The sequence below is a fragment of the Morone saxatilis genome, unplaced genomic scaffold, assembly GCF_004916995.1.
Source record: "Morone saxatilis isolate NCDOM2014 unplaced genomic scaffold, NCSU_SB_2.0 Contig20, whole genome shotgun sequence".
Taxonomy (NCBI): Eukaryota; Metazoa; Chordata; class Actinopteri; family Moronidae; genus Morone; species Morone saxatilis.
In genome coordinates, this window is record NW_023339763.1 from 21,337,378 (window position 1) to 21,353,899 (window position 16,522).

Genomic DNA, 16,522 nt, shown 5'->3' on the forward strand with positions numbered 1-16,522 from the left:
TATATTCAGGTATGTCGCTGATGCTCTTATCCAAAGCCACTTCCGGTACAATGCCTATTAAATGTTATCAATGTGATAATTTGCTGAACTTGTCTTTAGTCTTAGTCTGATCCAGTCAAAATTACTTGAAGACATGAAGTTCAAAACAGCTTATCTTCTGTCCCTACAGACAGATATTATTCAGTAACAGTTGTCACTTCTCATGAGCATGTCGATTGTTTCCAGTCACGTACACAACAGCGAACAGTACGGAAATAACAGAGCACCACTCGGTTGAACAATCCCATCAGTCAACATTCCTATTTTGTTGTGCAAGAGTTGTTAAGGATCAAACATTTACACAACATCTGACTTTAAAAAGTCATAATCATGTCTGGAGTACTTCAGAGATAAGACTCCCATTGTCTGGGACCATAGTTACACATTAATAGAAAATGAATTCAGTCAGCTGGAAAAAAGAACGAGAGTCAGGTAAAGCAACAACGTAAGTGGGTAACCACTGTTGTTTTTCTAAAAAAAAAAAAAAATTAATTGCTCTATTCAAATGTTCACATGACTCACTATGTTTAAAAATCTTATGATTATGAATCACATGAAGCTAGCGTACCTGGCCACTAGTGAGTGCGTTAGGGGTCATGGGCTCTGGCTCTGACGTTGATAAGGTCGGCGTCTTGGGCTCCTCTTGAGGTTTAGAGCAGAGCTCCTCAGCTTCAGATGTAATTTCTGTAAGGACAACAGTTCTAGGTCAGGTTTCAGTAATAGTGGATGGCTGGATGGGATTAGGGAAAACAAAAGGGAAGAAAAGCAATGCTAAAAGCAGGAGACAAAAACAAACTGACTGCTGCACTTAGATTCTAGTTAAAGGAATAGGATCACTAGAGTTTGATATTGATTTACTTGTTGTTATCATGATACAAAAAGGTTGACATTTGCTTGTTGTAACAGAAAAGCACAATTTACCCTGGAAGCTGGGTCTGGCATCAGGGTTTGTGGTCCAGCAGCGCTGCATAAGACTCAGGAATCCTGTACAGGCTGAAGGTCGACAGCGTGGCACTGCCCCCAGGTCTGGACGCACCCCCTTCACCACCTTCACCATGATCTGAAGGATATTATTCTCTCCTAGGGGAAAAACAATTCATTTTCATCACTAATCAGTCAGATTTTATACAAACAAACACATGAATAAAACACAAGATGTTTTCAAAGTTGTGTGCCATATTTGTGAAGCACATAAATCTGATCTGATTTCCTTAGCAGGACAAATGGTTTGAAGGTATGCAACATGCTGCAGTACATGACAACATAATCTAGGGTGCTGGAAGGCGCCAGTGCCTATATAGATAGTCAGTTATGCACGGTTTATCACGATCTTCCCATGTGCTCAAATAAAGGAGTGTGTGCTGTTCTTTCCCATGGGAGCAAAATGGAAAAGCTCTCAGCAGTCCCTGATCTGGCCTCTTTCTATCTGACTGTGGGATCAGCCCACTCAGTGATTCAGAACAAACAGGTACAAAGCTTAATCACAGGTACTTCACCTCCTATTGTAGCCTTAATACCCTTCGCAGGTGGAGGAGGAAGATGGGAAGGTATGATAACCAGGCCATTTCTCCCTTTTTAATTATGTCTGGATCAACATAGGCGGTGCGAGTGCCAACCTGGAAACCCTCATTTAGACACTGGTCTTCAAAACAAGCCAAATTCCTTCAAGTGAACTGCTACCTGATACGCCTGGGAAAAAATACACTCTACTTGCCAGTCTAGCCCTGTCCAATTGCCTGCTGTGGAATCCACCGAGTAAACACACACAGTACAACACCTGTACACACACACACACACGCGCACACGCCTTGAACCTGAATTGTTCGACTTAGGATATGTCTTTACTGGAAATAGAAAGCCTGTTCCTGCCAGGAAATGTTAAAACCAGATCAAAAGTTAGGAGAGATTAAAAATAAATATCCATGGTTTTCAAAATGTATGAGATATCAGGTCGAATGCTTACTAAGTAGGAAGTATAAGAATAGTTTCTTATACTTCCTACTTAGTAAGCATCTGCGTATGGTTTAGAATATGTTTGTTAATATTTTCTATATTCATATTTCTATAATGATAGAGCAAATGTAGAATGACATATTAAGTACTAGGTACAGACTGAAATATCTCAACAGCTTTTGGATGGATTGTTATAACACCTAGTGCAGACATGAATGTACTCCTCAGGGTCAACTGTGATAACTTTAATCCTCAACTCTTCCTCATCATCATCGAGCCAAAATTTTAACCCATCCAATAGTTTGGTTTGACAGAATACCTACAAAACTAAAAACTAACGTGCTGGCGTCCATTGTAAACACTGACTGTAAGCGTGTTAGCATGATGGTGTTAGCATGTAGCATAAAGCACCCGGGTGCCTAAGTACAACCTTCCAGATCTTGTTAATTACATCTTGCTTGAAATCATTAATTTGGAAAAAACACATTTTGTAAAACCTATCATAAGTGTCCCTTCTTAAGTGCCGCCTGTTTTTGCTCCGTGCTCCAATAACAGTTGAACTTGTCAATGTTGAAAAGAACCAGATTTTGAAGATGGTTAAAAGGTAAAAGTGCCATATATATAGATAGATAGATAGATAGATAGAGAGAGAGAGAGAGAGAGAGAGAGAGAGAGAGAGAGACTCATTTAAGACTCACCACTGGTGTTTCTCTTCGCTCTTGTGAACTTAACATCAGAGTACAACTAATTAGCTAGCTAATTTACATCAATCGTTAGTTAGCTAAAGTTTTGCTAACATTAAGCAAACTTAAGATGTCAGGTTTCTTTAACATAAACTAAAACCTTTTTTTTATTTACATGGCTGGGATGGATTTAATAAAGCATTATCAATCTCACCTTGGTAGGGTTTCTTCTGTGTGAGAATCCCCCAGATGACGATGGAGAAACTGGAATAAAGGTAAAATGAAAATCAGTGTCAGTACAAGAAAGGTTTTTCTATTTCAAGCTGAAAATAATTCAGTGAAAGCGTGCTTATAAATGTTCTCGCCCCTTTTGACTGACACTTTGTTGACTCTACTCTAAAAATGTAATTCAACTGTATTTATAATGTAAGCATTGTATAACTCACATGCTACCAAATCCATCTCCTACTGTTCCTACTGATATAAGTCACACCTTGACTGAACATATAAAAGTAAGGCAGACAAACACCCATCCAAAAACAAAGACCCACATTCACACCAAAAGGCTACATGCAAACTTTAAAAAACCCAACCTGTATACGTCATGCTTGGTGTCTGACACTCTGTCCTTTTCAATGATGCTCTCAGGTGGCAGGTAGGCAATGGTGCCGCAGAAGCCATCTCTACTGATGTCGTCAGCCCTTGACAGGCCGTTCCACCGGGCCAGGCCAAAATCAGATATCTGAGACAAGAAGAGATCAGATAAGGCCCTCAAACAGAGCAACCCCGCCGCCTTTCTCATGAAGCACCGTGACACTGATGACTAACTTTAGCCGCTGACTGTGACAGGCTGCTAAGCTCTTATTATGTGCACTCAGAGGTATGATGTGGGCAACGCAGCCATGTCCCAGCCTGTAGGAGAGGAGAGGCCCTTCACGTTTGTGTTGAAGAGTGCACGCCCACACTATTATGCACACACGCATACAGAGGGAGATTTAACAGGAGCTGAATTAATCCTGTCTGGACAGGCCTGGGTGAGGTGTTTACATCCAGGTATTAAACTCTAGAAATGACGGTTCCCACCCATTGCTCTCAGCACAGTTGAGCTGTGTAGAGGTTGGACAGAGGCTGAGAGACACCTGTCTGCCCAAAGCGTGTGCAGTTCTGTAATTTTAAAACTGATGAAAGGAAACCGTGAACCACCTCACAGCTATAATTTCTTAGAAAACCAGAAAACTGTGACTTTGACCCAGCTTTGTAGGAGAGACGGTTATGATTCGACTTCATGTCAAATCTGTCTTAGAGCAACAAAAGCATTCTTAGGAGCTATATTAATATATAATTTCAGTGCGAAGATTGATGATTATTTTTTGCAATCATGAATTATTTTACATGTTGTTACAGCCATAGAAAAACCTGAGACTGCAGCTTCTCTGATGAGGTGTTTTTTGCCTTTTTTGTAAACAGCCAAAAATGTATATCTTTACATCTAACTCATACATCTAACATCTCATTTCTGTTACTAATTCTAATGTTGCCCTTTGTGATAATAAACTCTCTACCTTGACATGATAGTGAGCATCCAGCAGGATGTTGGCCGGCTTCAGGTCCAGGTGGAGCAGCGGCGGGTTCATACAGTGCAGGAAGTTCATCCCCACCGCCGTCTCGTGGATGATGCGGAAGCGGAGCTCCCATGGCAGTGGCTCGGTGGCCAGCAGGGTCTCCAGGGAGCCGGTCTCCATGTACTCCATGACGAGGCCCTGGGGGTCCTCACAGATCCCATACACAGGCAGGATGTAGCGGAACTTGGCTGCCTCCATCTTCTTAGCCTCCTCAAGCAACTCTGAACGCTCCCTGTGGTTAAAAACATTTTTATGTTACATTATGTTTATGGTACAGTTTAATGGCTTCAGGCTGTTCTGCTGAAGTGACTAAGCAATTTTAAGAAGTGCAAACACACTGCAGCCGAAATGAGATGAAACATTGTTTTCAAGGTATTTAGGTTATTTTAAAATATTGATTTTTTTTTGGGGGGGGGGGAGCCTTTATGCCTTATATGTTACAGGGATAGCTGAGAGAGAGAAAGGAAAGGGGCAGAGAGAGATTTTTTTTTTTTTTTTTTTTTTTTTTTTTTTTTTTTTTTTTTTTTTTTTTTTTTTTTTTTTTTTTTTTTGAGATGAGGGGGGACGACATGCAGCAAACGGCCGCAGGTCGGACTCGAACCCGGGCCACTGCGTATATGGGTCGCCAGCTCTACTGACTGAGCTAACCAAGCGCCCATTTAGGTTATTTTTAACCAGTCCTTCCATATCCATTGGTCCACAGATATTTATCAAATCTATTATGTCATAAAACATTAACCTAATGATTCTGAGGTCACTGAGCTGTAATGTCTGGCATAACTTTTGACCTAACCCAAATTCCAGCACATTACACATCCTCCTTACTGAGCTCCCAGCTATGCAAAATGTTTACTAGCATTAACCTAGAGCCTGTGAAAGCATGACGTCTATAATTAATTTACCAGTGTTCATCCCAAGTATGTGGATTGTGTTCTTAACTGTCCAGAGGCTCTTCTAAGGCCTTGAGGACATTCCAGTCCAGCCTGGAATGCATCAGGAGAGCATTAAACAGAGCTCTTGTTCTCTGTTGCTCAACCTTTGCACAGCCCCCTTTATCAGCACACTGGCCCTGCTGACATACCTCAAACACAACTGTGCAGGTCATTCATGACCTCAGTGCTCATATCTCCAGCAAAGATTGCTTGAAAAAAAGCCTCAAGTCTTAATGAGCAAAGATGAGAGAAAGATAAATCCCTAATGCTTGTATTCATAGGAATGTGCCTCAAAGGCAGAACTAGGTGAGCTGCACTGGGAATTGTGTTTTTCCACTGTTAATAAAATGAAATCAGATGCACAGAAGAGACTCCTACGACTCCTAAGAGTCTATTATGTGCAAAGTGTATCATGTTTCTAAAAGAGTCATGTTCTATAGGAGGGAGCCTGGCTTTAATTGTCCTTTATAGTCAGTACAAGTGAAGGAGGCACAGCCCCCCAAATCTGCCAGGCAGGAATAAGAAAACATGAGATGGGAGAATGGGCAAGTGCATGTTTGCTAAATCCTTCATCTAATCCCAAGTGCTCTTCAGCAGCTCTTCAGAACCAAACAATGTCCCTGCTTTAACAGAGAGGCCAGGTAAGACCGGTTTTACAGCTTCTTTTATTGTCGGTGCCACACAGCAGCAGCCCGCAACCCATGCAGACAAAGGTGGCTTTGAGTCCCTGTTACTGGATGTTATGTGTGGATTAATGAAGGCTGCAGTCAAATAACTGTTTATGTGCTCTGCAGATGTTTGGAGATGATAACATCTTTGGTTCAGGTTCAGTGAATGCTTTAAGTTGCACCACAGGTTTTGAGAGGATGTCTTTTTTGGCAATGCTGAAATTCACACTTCCTGTGAGTTATCGGTTTTTAATGTTTTGGTGACCGTGGCCAGATGAGAGATCATAATGTGATGTCAGACAGTCAAAAAAAAACACAAAAACAAACAAACAAAAAAAAAAAAGAAGTCAGTTGAGTGATCAAAAGAGGAAATACACATTTACATAACTGTGTGGGGCTTAATCTCAATCTCTTGTCATTTAGAAAGGAAAGGGCCAACTCAAATATGTAATGTATTTTGTTAAATCACATAATAATATTTATTAAGATCATGAGCAATGGTGTATTTGTCTACAAATTCAAAAATGAAAGTTCTTGTGAGGTTATATTTACATTCGTGTGTCTATATGTGTGTGTGTGTATATACACAGCCAAGAAGAATGGAAACTTCCATCGAGCGGCGGGTTGCTGTGCTGCTTAAGGGGTCGACCTTCAGTGAAGGCTCACATAGAACTTGACACCGGTCACAGACACAGCAGGGCAGTTGATACACACACAGTTTCTGTCGCATCCAAAAAATATATAAAATGCCCATTTTTTCTTTCTTTTGATTGATCCCTGCAGAGCAAAGCTAAGATTCATGGTTATGCAAACTGTTACAAATTCAAGAGGGTTGTGTTATCTCTAGTAGTGCCTGGGGGGAAAGACCACTTTCCTAACCTTATTGAAATGTACATTTATTTAAATCAGCCCCTCCCTGAGGCAAATGGAGGAGAACTTCACTGTTGTTTGGGGAAATCAGCAGTGAACCTTTCATGTTTGGGTCTGGTTAGAGTAACTAAACAGCTTTGGCCCTGGGCAATGTGGACTTACTTTACTTCTGGGGATGAATCAGAAAGTCAATGCTCCCTGCAACACAACTTAACAATGTCTAAATATCTAACCGTGGCCTCGTTTGCTGCCCAGACACCTTTATAGCTGCACTGTGTGCCTAGACTGCCAGTGAGTGAGTCACACACAAGTCCCGGTGTTCACTGTTCATGGATCCGAAGCACTGAATGAGTTTTCACCAGCACAAATGTAATTTAAACCTCTGTCTGTCTACCGTTTGGCCTGATCATCAAATAGTAAACCTATAAGATAAGAGCTGAGTAAAGACATCTGGTACTCAGAAGTAAAAAAATATCTGAACGATGTTTCTACAGGAGCATGTTGAGTTAAAATCCATAACTACTACTTCATGTAATTTTACATATATGCCTACATTAGCTCAAAGATAAGCCACGTGGCTCAGCAGCTGTAACTTACTTGTCATCCATATGAAGGCACGGAGGGCACTTGATAGCCAGCCATGTTTTCCACTGTACGTGCCGGACTTTGTATACTTGTCCAAATCCACCTGAGCCTATTTTCTCCCAGCTGCCAAACTCAGAGCAATCAAAGGTCCTTAAGAGCCCCATATTCCCATGTGGAGAATCTGGGAAGTCCATATCCGTATTGACAAACCCACCAGCTGGGTAAACTCCTTTTTTATTCGTCTCCAAGGCACAATCTGGGCAAGTGAACATTCACACAGACCTGCCCGCTTGTGAGCTCTTCCTTGTTTTTCCCCTTGTCAAGCTCAGTGGGCCCCTCCCTCTCTTCAGGTGAAATGGGGGGTTGGGCCTGGTGCTCTGATGTCACTTCCTGGTTTTGCAACACAGGGAAGAGATGGAAAACTTTAAGGAAACAAGACAAACCACAAGGCACCAAGCTGCTTGTTTTCCAGATGCCCTAAAGTCCCAAGCTTTCTCTTATTTCTGCCATGAAAAGGAGAGGATAATCTTTGTAATGAGCCAGAGTCCATGAACCCGGGAATCATGTCATTTTATAAACACACCTTTGTCCCACTGTAGACCATTATCCAGCTGAACCCCCCCAAGGTAAGAAGAGGGAATATGTCTTAACAATAGGTGGGTTATGTGATATTGACCACATGTTTGGGAATGTGTGGACTCATCTTCTCCTCAGCACAAATCCACCAAGCAGAAGGGATCATCATGTTTGTTTTTCATAGTTATGGACTGTCCTTATGTAAAACTTTCCATGGACAGAATATATGCACACACAAACCTACAAAACCTACAGTGCAGTTTTGTGCCCTTTTTAATTTCATTCCATTCCCCACATGCACCTGTCCTTGGTGGTGCGCGCATTCAATTTCACAATCCTAGTTCTGTTTCTCAAGGACACTTCTTGCACATAAGACGTCTTGAACCTCCTCGTCCTCTGGCAAGAGACTATAAATGATTTATTTTTCACTTATCATAAAACAAGTAGGTAGTTGAGATTAAACCAGCTTTATCTCAGGTCACTGTTTTATAGGCTGATGTAATGTAATGAAGCACATCATACCCACACATCAGAGAATAGCCTACTGTACATTAAACTGATGTCAATTATATGAAATAATGCACGGCTGCAATAATCCACAAGGTGGCCCCAGGGAAACAATCGCTGTGAGCCCCTGAAATTGAAATGTCAACCAAATGTAGGCCCTAATATTTGGGCATTAACTTTCACAGGCCCCTAATCATTACTTAGGCCTCATAGAGGTTTTGGCTTGAACTATGTTACGCCAGATACCCTAGTCTTGGGGACTGTACAATATTTCATTGTATATTCATATATTTTATTGAAAAAACTCCTAAGACCCAAGCCAAAGTTATTGTTTTGGTCTCTCCCCTTAAAACACAATACCCTACATCCAGAAAATATACAAATTACATCCACAGAATGATTCAAATGAGCACAGCCAGCTGCTTTGTGACTTCTTGTAGACCCAAGCACTGCATTTTACACCAAATGTTACCAACGCTGATACAGACATTACTCCATTACTGAGCCATGTACTCAATTACTTAGTAATTTACTCAATTACTTAGTCATTTAGTCAATTACTTCGCTGTTCACTCAATCACTGAGACATTTACTCAATTACTTATCCACCTCCTAGACTCTCTGGAGGGAGAGGGGATTGATCCAGGAACATTCTGATTATGACACTGCGGCTTCACCTCCTGCGTCATTCATGCAATTACGGAACCATTTACTTACACAACTACCTAGCTATTTACTCATTTAATGAACTAATTACTCCATTACTGAGACATTTACTCCATTACTAGTCCAATTTTATTGTCATTATTCCCATTGTAGTAGTAGCCTCTTTAAACATCAGTTTGTCACTTATGGAGCAATCAATGTTGATTTACAGACATCTATAATTCAACATAGACTAGTTGTGTAGACGAAGTACACACATTATCAGAAACTTTTGATCCTATTTTGAAATCTGCCTTTACATGCACAGACAGCTGTTATCACAACGCTGGTGGTTGTGAAGCCACCTCTGATTTTGCAATATCTCCGGGCAGCGCATCACAATCCCAACGGGCCATCGGTGGCAAACCATTGTGAGTTCAGGACCTGGGTGTTGCAGAATGAACGTTAAAAGTAGGCTGAATGACTCCATGCTTTCTGGTAAAAATCCTATTTCTGTTTACCTGTACTTAACACATGATCTCATGCTATCACCCTACTCCACCCTGCTCTCCAGATTTAATTAGGAAACTGGAAGGACGAGGTATAAAGACTAAGTGTAAATATGTCATCAGGGAGGCTGCTGAGACATATCTTACTGCTCCAAAAGGAACCAGGCTTTATTTCAGGCTCGCAGAGATCAGTGTTTGTCCCCCAAGGCTGCTGCTCTGCAGACACAGAGGCATTAACATGAACAGCAGATAAAAGGTGAAAGTTGGTCGGTGGTGTGAACAAGAGCCCTTTGAGGTGTTAGTCCACCCCTCGTGTAAAGTGTAAATGTATCCTCTCGGGCGGCAGCACACCTCTTGATCATTGAAATGAAACAGGAGCATTTACTGGCGTGTTAATTAAATCAGCTCCTTACTGCTCTCGTTAAAAACAAGAAAATAAATCAGGACTGTCAGCTTTTCCCCATTGTTTTGACTCAAATGAGCATCAGTAAGCATGAGGTGAAGATTTGTGCTAAATTCGCAGTTCATTTCACTAATAAATCATCTTATAAACTAACTGATACACCAGTCATGAATAAATCTCAGCTTGTGACAGCATGTTAGCTGCTGGCAGCTCAGGTATGTGCTGGCGTACTATTTAAAGCCCATAACCTTTCCAATGTATTTCGTTCTTCCCATCAATCCCTTTGCTCTGGGGTTCTTTGAAGCATGCATGAGGGCATGTAAATTATTAGAAGAAAGCAGCAATATGGGTGTAACCTGAGGAATTCTGGATGAAGGCTCTTTATCCTAAATCTTGAAAATCTTGTTTTGAAGACCTGGTTTTATTCTTCACTGATTGAGTATTTGTTCGTATTAGTAGGAAAACAAATATTCCATTGGATCCATTTATTGAATGGTGAATGTTCAATATTATTTACATTATTACATTTTACCCACTGTGTGCAAGATGTTGCCAGACTTTATTGCCACCTACTGGAAGTTTCATATTAAAGCACTGAGCTCAGTGGTAAGACTTGGGTGCTCAAACAGCTTCAAAGCTTTTATTATGAAAATAAATGCATAAAGCTAAAGCTAATTTGATTCTAAATACTATGAAATTAGGGAAATGTCACTAAATGGATGGTGAAACTAAATTGAGGTCAATGCTGGGTTACAGTATCTCTCCCTGCTCTCAAACACTAACAGCTGTGTTTGAACTATCCAACATTAAACAGTAGTCTCAGATATGGAGAGTACGAAGGCCACGACTGAACTGTGGTGTGCTCATACTTGAGGTTTATGATTAAGTGAAATATTCTCTTCCATTATCCACCATATCGCTGCAGATGCTTTTTTGGACAGTTCTGACTGTATTTATATAAAACAGTGTCTCCCCAAAGTCATTATGTATAGGTCTATTGTTGGTTAAAGTTTTAAGCAAGAATAAACATAGCTAAACCCAAGTTAGCTGCATTGATATTTGTAGAATAAAGCCTATTGGGGCTGGAGTTAATGTTTCTGATATTCATATTGGACCTACCTATGCAGTTGATAAGAAATACTTTTAAACTCTTGTCAGTTTATGTAAATAGACAGCTCTGGGCCCAAAGTAGTGTAAAGATTTGTTGAACGCAGCTTTAGACATTTATTGACTTAAGAACAAAATATGATACCCCTGGTACAGATTTTCTGTCTAAATAAAAGATAAAACCAGAGTTTGGCTCTTTGTTTAAAATCTGAAAAAAGTTCACTTTTAGTCTCTTTTAAATGCCACGGTTTTGGTAACAGGAAATGTATCATACTAACAGATGATTTATTTTGCAAAAAAGAAAAAAGGATTTTGTAATCTTGGAAGGAAAACACAAAAAACACCTCCTCTTTCATATTTAGGAAATTCTCAGACATGAGGATTTGTTGATTTATCTAAATCTGGATGGGATGCTGATTTTGATCTAGGGAACACAAGTTTTAAAGTTTTAAAGATTTAAACTCTTTTGACAACCTAGTACACATTTACTTCTTCCATGTTGTGGCTGATGATGGTAATTTATTTTTCCTACTTTTTTTTTTCCAAGAACATGTTCACAGACTCAATATTTATCTGGATTAGAAGTTAAACCATAAAGTTAAATCACTGTAGAATCTGACTGTATGTGATGGACGGTAGTGGCAGTGTGTGCACACACAGACACACACTGTTTACAGAAAAGCCATAAGCTTGCGACTGACTGGAGGACAAACAGGCTTGCTGGTCTGAGAGCTGAGGAGGTCCAGGACAGATGGTCTCATTGCTATGAGCAGACCCAGACAAATAGAAGCAGGTTTGCTCATGATTCAGATGGCATTTGCACTACGATTCAGAAAAACAGCTGCTGAAATGCCCCCCCTTGTGGCCAGTTATAACTGTTGACCACAGAAACAGAATTTATATGAAGACAAATAAAAAGAACAACCTTTCCAAAGAGGTATTTTCTTTAAAAATAACAGTACAAAAACTCTTCCAGTATTTTTTCGGTGTGACAGTTCAACAATAATTACAGCATTCAAAAATAACATTTGATGAGTGAGCCACTTTTAGGAATATGCCAACTTTTACTTATCACATAACCTGGTAGAAGTGTTTTCACTTTAACTGTCGACTGCACCAAATGTGTCTTCTTTTTCAGCGTTCTCGAGCAGCAGATTTATGAAACATGCATGTTTTTAAAAGGCTGGTAAGGCATTTGAATATTCAACATGTTGCTTTGGTTTGAAATGTAAATCTTCCAGAGGAGTGTCAGTGATTTTGGCTGAATGTACCATTTCTCTCCCTTTTTTTTTGTTAAATATCATGTTAATTAATAACAGCCACTTTGTTTCATCAGTATAAAAAAAAAGGAAAAAAATTATTACAATTTCATTCACTTCCATGGGGCTGGAGAGGCATCTGGGTGACAGTGATCAAAGCTTTGCAGTTTGATAAAATCTACTCTACTATATAACAATGTCTGTGAGTGTGAGGTGACCAGCACCTTCAGTCTCTGCTCTAGTAGCTGAACATCTGCTGTGCGGAGCCGCTCTGCTGCTGCGGGGTGGCCGGCTGGCTCTGGATGGGCCGGCCTGGCTCCGGGCCCTGATTCTGGGCCTCCTGACCCTCCTGACCACCCTCCACCACGGCGGTGACCTGGCTTCCTTCAGCTGCCGGTACGGGCCTCCAGGCCAGAGTCGGGGCCTCCAGTTGGTGGCCCATGGGGTTGACCAGAGTGGTGACGTTGATGAAGTGGGCGACCGACTGGGGCGCCGTGCCTCCGCCGGGGCCCACCGTCTCTGGGACGAGTTCAGCTGGCCGGTTGTGGAGCATGGCGGAGCCGCTGACGGTGTCGAAGGTGACGGTGAGGATGGAGTTGTCCAGGGTGAGGGGCCGGTCGCTGGCTGTCAGGTGGCCCACGGCTACCGGCTGCAGGCTGGTGAACTGGGCGGGGGCGTGGCTGGTGATGGGTGTGACGGTGATGTTGGTCAGCCCCACTGAGCTGTTGGGCGAGGAGGCTGATGTAGCACTGGGCTCGGCCAGGACCACCACCTGAATATTTCAAACAAATAGTTTTTGTGTTTTAAGCAGTTCGGGGAATACATGTCAAAAAATTCAGGCTTGATGGAAATTTGGTCTTACAAATGTATAGAATTCTAGCCTTTTTTTAAACTATGTAAACCCTATTTGTTTACGGTTATATATATATATATACACATACATACACATATATATGGCATTGCAGTACTTTAATTGTCAATTATGACTTAATATGGGATGTAACCCATTCTCAATAATTTAATAACACTGACAGATGAAAAAAACTTTTCTTCTTATTGATCTTATTTAAACTATGGCTATTAAACTATGGTTCATGTCTCTTATTTATTTATTTCACTGAATGTATTACTCTTTATTATACTGAAATTATTTTCTTGTTTGTTTTTCCCAGCTGCTGCAAAGGTGCTACATAACGCGTTATCCTGATCATTTAGTGTTAAATGTTCAGTTCAATATGTAAAATCCCTTAAAAAGTCATAATTGCTGAATAATGTGATAGTGTGATGTCATGACATTATCTGTCAGTTTATCAGTTTTATTACATTTATACCCATTTATATATATTTTTTATTATTACCCTTTTAGATTTTATTACACTTTGTTAACTGTGTAACATGATCAGTTCTTATCACAATGAACAAAACAACAAAAAGAAAAATCAGGCTCAGCCAGAATGCTGATAGCATTATTTTACAATGTATATCATCACTGCTTCTGCACTTGTATTTATTCTGCCTGCCATCAGCAAGGTATGGTCAGCTGCTGTGTCTGGGCATTTGGCACTTCAGCAAGCAAAACATGCCCTTTCCTTGTGGTCTTTGGAGAAAAAAAAAAGAAGGAGATTGGGCATGTTAGTATGACAATAAAACAACGTTTGTGAAAATCTCCATATCTACCTGCTGGATACTCTGCACAGCAGAGCTCGTCTCTGTCTCGTCCCCAACGATGACGGCGTTGAATTCTGCCATGGTTTCGTGCCTCTGCTCGGTGAAATCAACATATTCGTCGGACTCGGAAAGCTCCGGCTCAGCCTGAACTCTCTGCTTCTTCTTGGGGTGTCGGGAAGGCCGGCTGGACCTCTCCTGAGCCATACTGTCTTTTTCCAGGGTCAGAGTGGGCTGAAAAGGACAGTGAAACATCTTCATTAGGACTAGATTTGATTAATTTTGTCTTTCTGAGAACTCAAACATTCACGTCCCACAGGAGGCATGTAATACCAGGTGCAAAGAGAGTCATCGTAATGCTAGGATAGAAAATTGAGGCATTACCACTATGCAAGAAGGGCATGCATGACTCACGCATACTGTGAATAAACAGGAACTGTTTAGCAGTTCTATATTTAGTGTGCAATCATACATAAAAAGGTTCACGACAGAGAAGTTAAGAGCATGAGGAACATGGTATACAGCAGTAACAGGCATTGGCATCACTTTAGTATCTCATGCATGGATTAGATATGGAAATCCAGCAAAAAAACACAATCTAGCTTCATGATGATCAGGTCTGTTGCATTGCCTTGTAAACCTGGACGCCACACAGCTAGATTTTTTGCACAGAGCTACCCTAAACAATGTTCCATTGTGAGTTTCACAATATTACATTATGAAAGCACTGTAATCTAACCTGCACAATGCTGATAGACGAATCATTGATTGTCGAAGTTTCCTGGAGATCATCAAACTCATCGATTCTTACAGACACCACCTAGAGGCGTAAAGGAGAACAAGTCCACTTTTAGGATTCAGTAATGGTAGCTGTCCTGGGTGGTAAAACACAGAACATTGTGTTTCCCAACACAACTTGCCCATACTCACCTCAGGGTGTTTGCGGCGCAGGTGTCGGTTCATGGAAGCTCGGGTAGACACCTTGGTCCCACAGAGGTGACATGACTGGGCCTCCACCTTCTCGTGAGTGAGGTGGACGTGCTTCTGCAGCATGTACTCTGTCAGGTACTTCTTATCGCATGTCCCACACGTCCATGTCTTACCCACTGCAGTGGGAAAGAGGGAAACTGGGTCAGTCCAGCATGCTAAATGCACCGATGTAAACCCTATGCAAACTACTGGTGGGAGATTATTACATCTACAGTTTTGACCTTAAAATGTCCTTTGTCCTTAGACTTCTTGAGCAAGACACTGAACCCCAAAGTGCTCCCGATGCTGTGTAGAAATGTTAGTTTCGGTTCATGAAGGCCATTGCCATCACTGTATAAATGTGTGTGAATTGTTTGTATGTGGCATGTAGTGTACAGCGCTGTGAGTGGTCAGAAGACTAGAAAGGCGCTATACAAGTACAGTCCATTTACCATTTATTCAGTTATATTTATTAATAACTTTTTACTGTTTCTAGGCTAATGTCATTTCCCACTCTCTGTTCCCAACCGATCTATCTTCCACCCTTCAACGTTGCAAGTTTTACGGTAAATACGTCCTTTCATTTTGGAGTGGCTTTTTGGTTTTTTTATTCTGGCCGCATAATTTAAGCTGCAGAATCGGTTCTTGTCCAACCATAAACCGCTTCATTTTTATGGCTCTGAGAACATAAAAAAGAAAATCCTAATTACAGACTCCCGTGTTCAGCTTCTAACTGTCTTGTAACAGTCAGCGTTAAAGACTGAGGAGTGTGTTTCAGCCTGGTTTTATCATGGCCACTTGCCTGTGTGGATGAGCTTGTGTGTTTCTAGAGTTGTCCTTTCACTGAACGTCTTTCCACACAGCTCACACATGAAGTCCTTTATACCTGCAAAAACAGTAGTGAACACTGAGTAAACATACAGTGATGTGAGATAATATTTTGTAGTCTGGTTTAATTTTCTTACACATTTTGTGAATCAGTATATTGACTCACCTGTATGTCTCTTGTAGTGTTTCAGCATGTTGACCTTTTGGGCGAACTTGCGGTTACACTCCTTACACTCGTACTCTTTTATGCCCTTGTGAAGCTTCATGTGGTGCCTCAGAGCGTGCTTGGTCTTCATGCCTGCACAGGAATACATTTACTCTCTGGTGATAAGTTCATCGCTCCATTCACACAGCGAGATAAAATGATGTGTAATGAGTTGTGTGGTGCAGTAGTGAGGACCTGACCTTTCCCGCACTCTGCGCACAGGAAGTCTCGGATGTCATCGTGAACCCTGAGGTGCTCCTTCAGCATGTCCTTCCTTGCGAATGATTTGTTACACTTATCACAGCTGTGGCTCTTCACACCTGGATGATCAAACAAACACATATGCGGTGTGTTACAAATCCCACTCCTTCCTTCTGAGTCATAACTCGGTCAATTCTAAAACAGCAGACAGGATAACCGTCCACTAATGCTCCTAAAAACAATGGAAAAAAGACCTTACAGCTTCAGCTCTTGGCCATATATATATATATATATAT

The 16,522-nt window shown here is 41.1% G+C and overlaps 2 protein-coding genes across 3 annotated transcripts in view; both read right to left on the minus strand.

Annotated features, from left to right (window-relative positions):
• Positions 1-7,650, minus strand: part of ripk4 (receptor-interacting serine-threonine kinase 4) — a 9,968-nt gene extending 2,318 nt beyond the window's left edge. The window contains exons 1-6 of the mRNA XM_035667084.1: positions 7,365-7,650; positions 4,238-4,529; positions 3,269-3,417; positions 2,890-2,939; positions 961-1,119; positions 608-723 (exon numbers count right to left, since the gene is read on the minus strand). Of these exons, the coding sequence (XP_035522977.1) occupies positions 608-723; positions 961-1,119; positions 2,890-2,939; positions 3,269-3,417; positions 4,238-4,529; positions 7,365-7,624 (1,026 nt within the window). The 5' untranslated portion in view covers positions 7,625-7,650. The remainder of the gene's footprint in view (positions 1-607; positions 724-960; positions 1,120-2,889; positions 2,940-3,268; positions 3,418-4,237; positions 4,530-7,364) is intronic.
• Positions 7,651-12,011: 4,361 nt separating this feature from the next.
• prdm15 (PR domain containing 15) overlaps positions 12,012-16,522 on the minus strand; it is a 14,218-nt gene continuing 9,707 nt past the window's right edge. Inside the window, exons 17-23 of one of the 2 annotated variants that reach the window (XM_035667082.1) lie at positions 16,226-16,345; positions 15,987-16,118; positions 15,795-15,878; positions 14,954-15,129; positions 14,763-14,843; positions 14,036-14,257; positions 12,012-13,130 (exon numbers count right to left, since the gene is read on the minus strand). In XM_035667082.1, coding sequence (XP_035522975.1) covers positions 12,597-13,130; positions 14,036-14,257; positions 14,763-14,843; positions 14,954-15,129; positions 15,795-15,878; positions 15,987-16,118; positions 16,226-16,345 — 1,349 coding nt within the window. In that variant the 3' untranslated portion in view covers positions 12,012-12,596. The remainder of the gene's footprint in view (positions 13,131-14,035; positions 14,258-14,762; positions 14,844-14,953; positions 15,130-15,794; positions 15,879-15,986; positions 16,119-16,225; positions 16,346-16,522) is intronic. The other variant, XM_035667083.1, reaches the window with a different exon arrangement.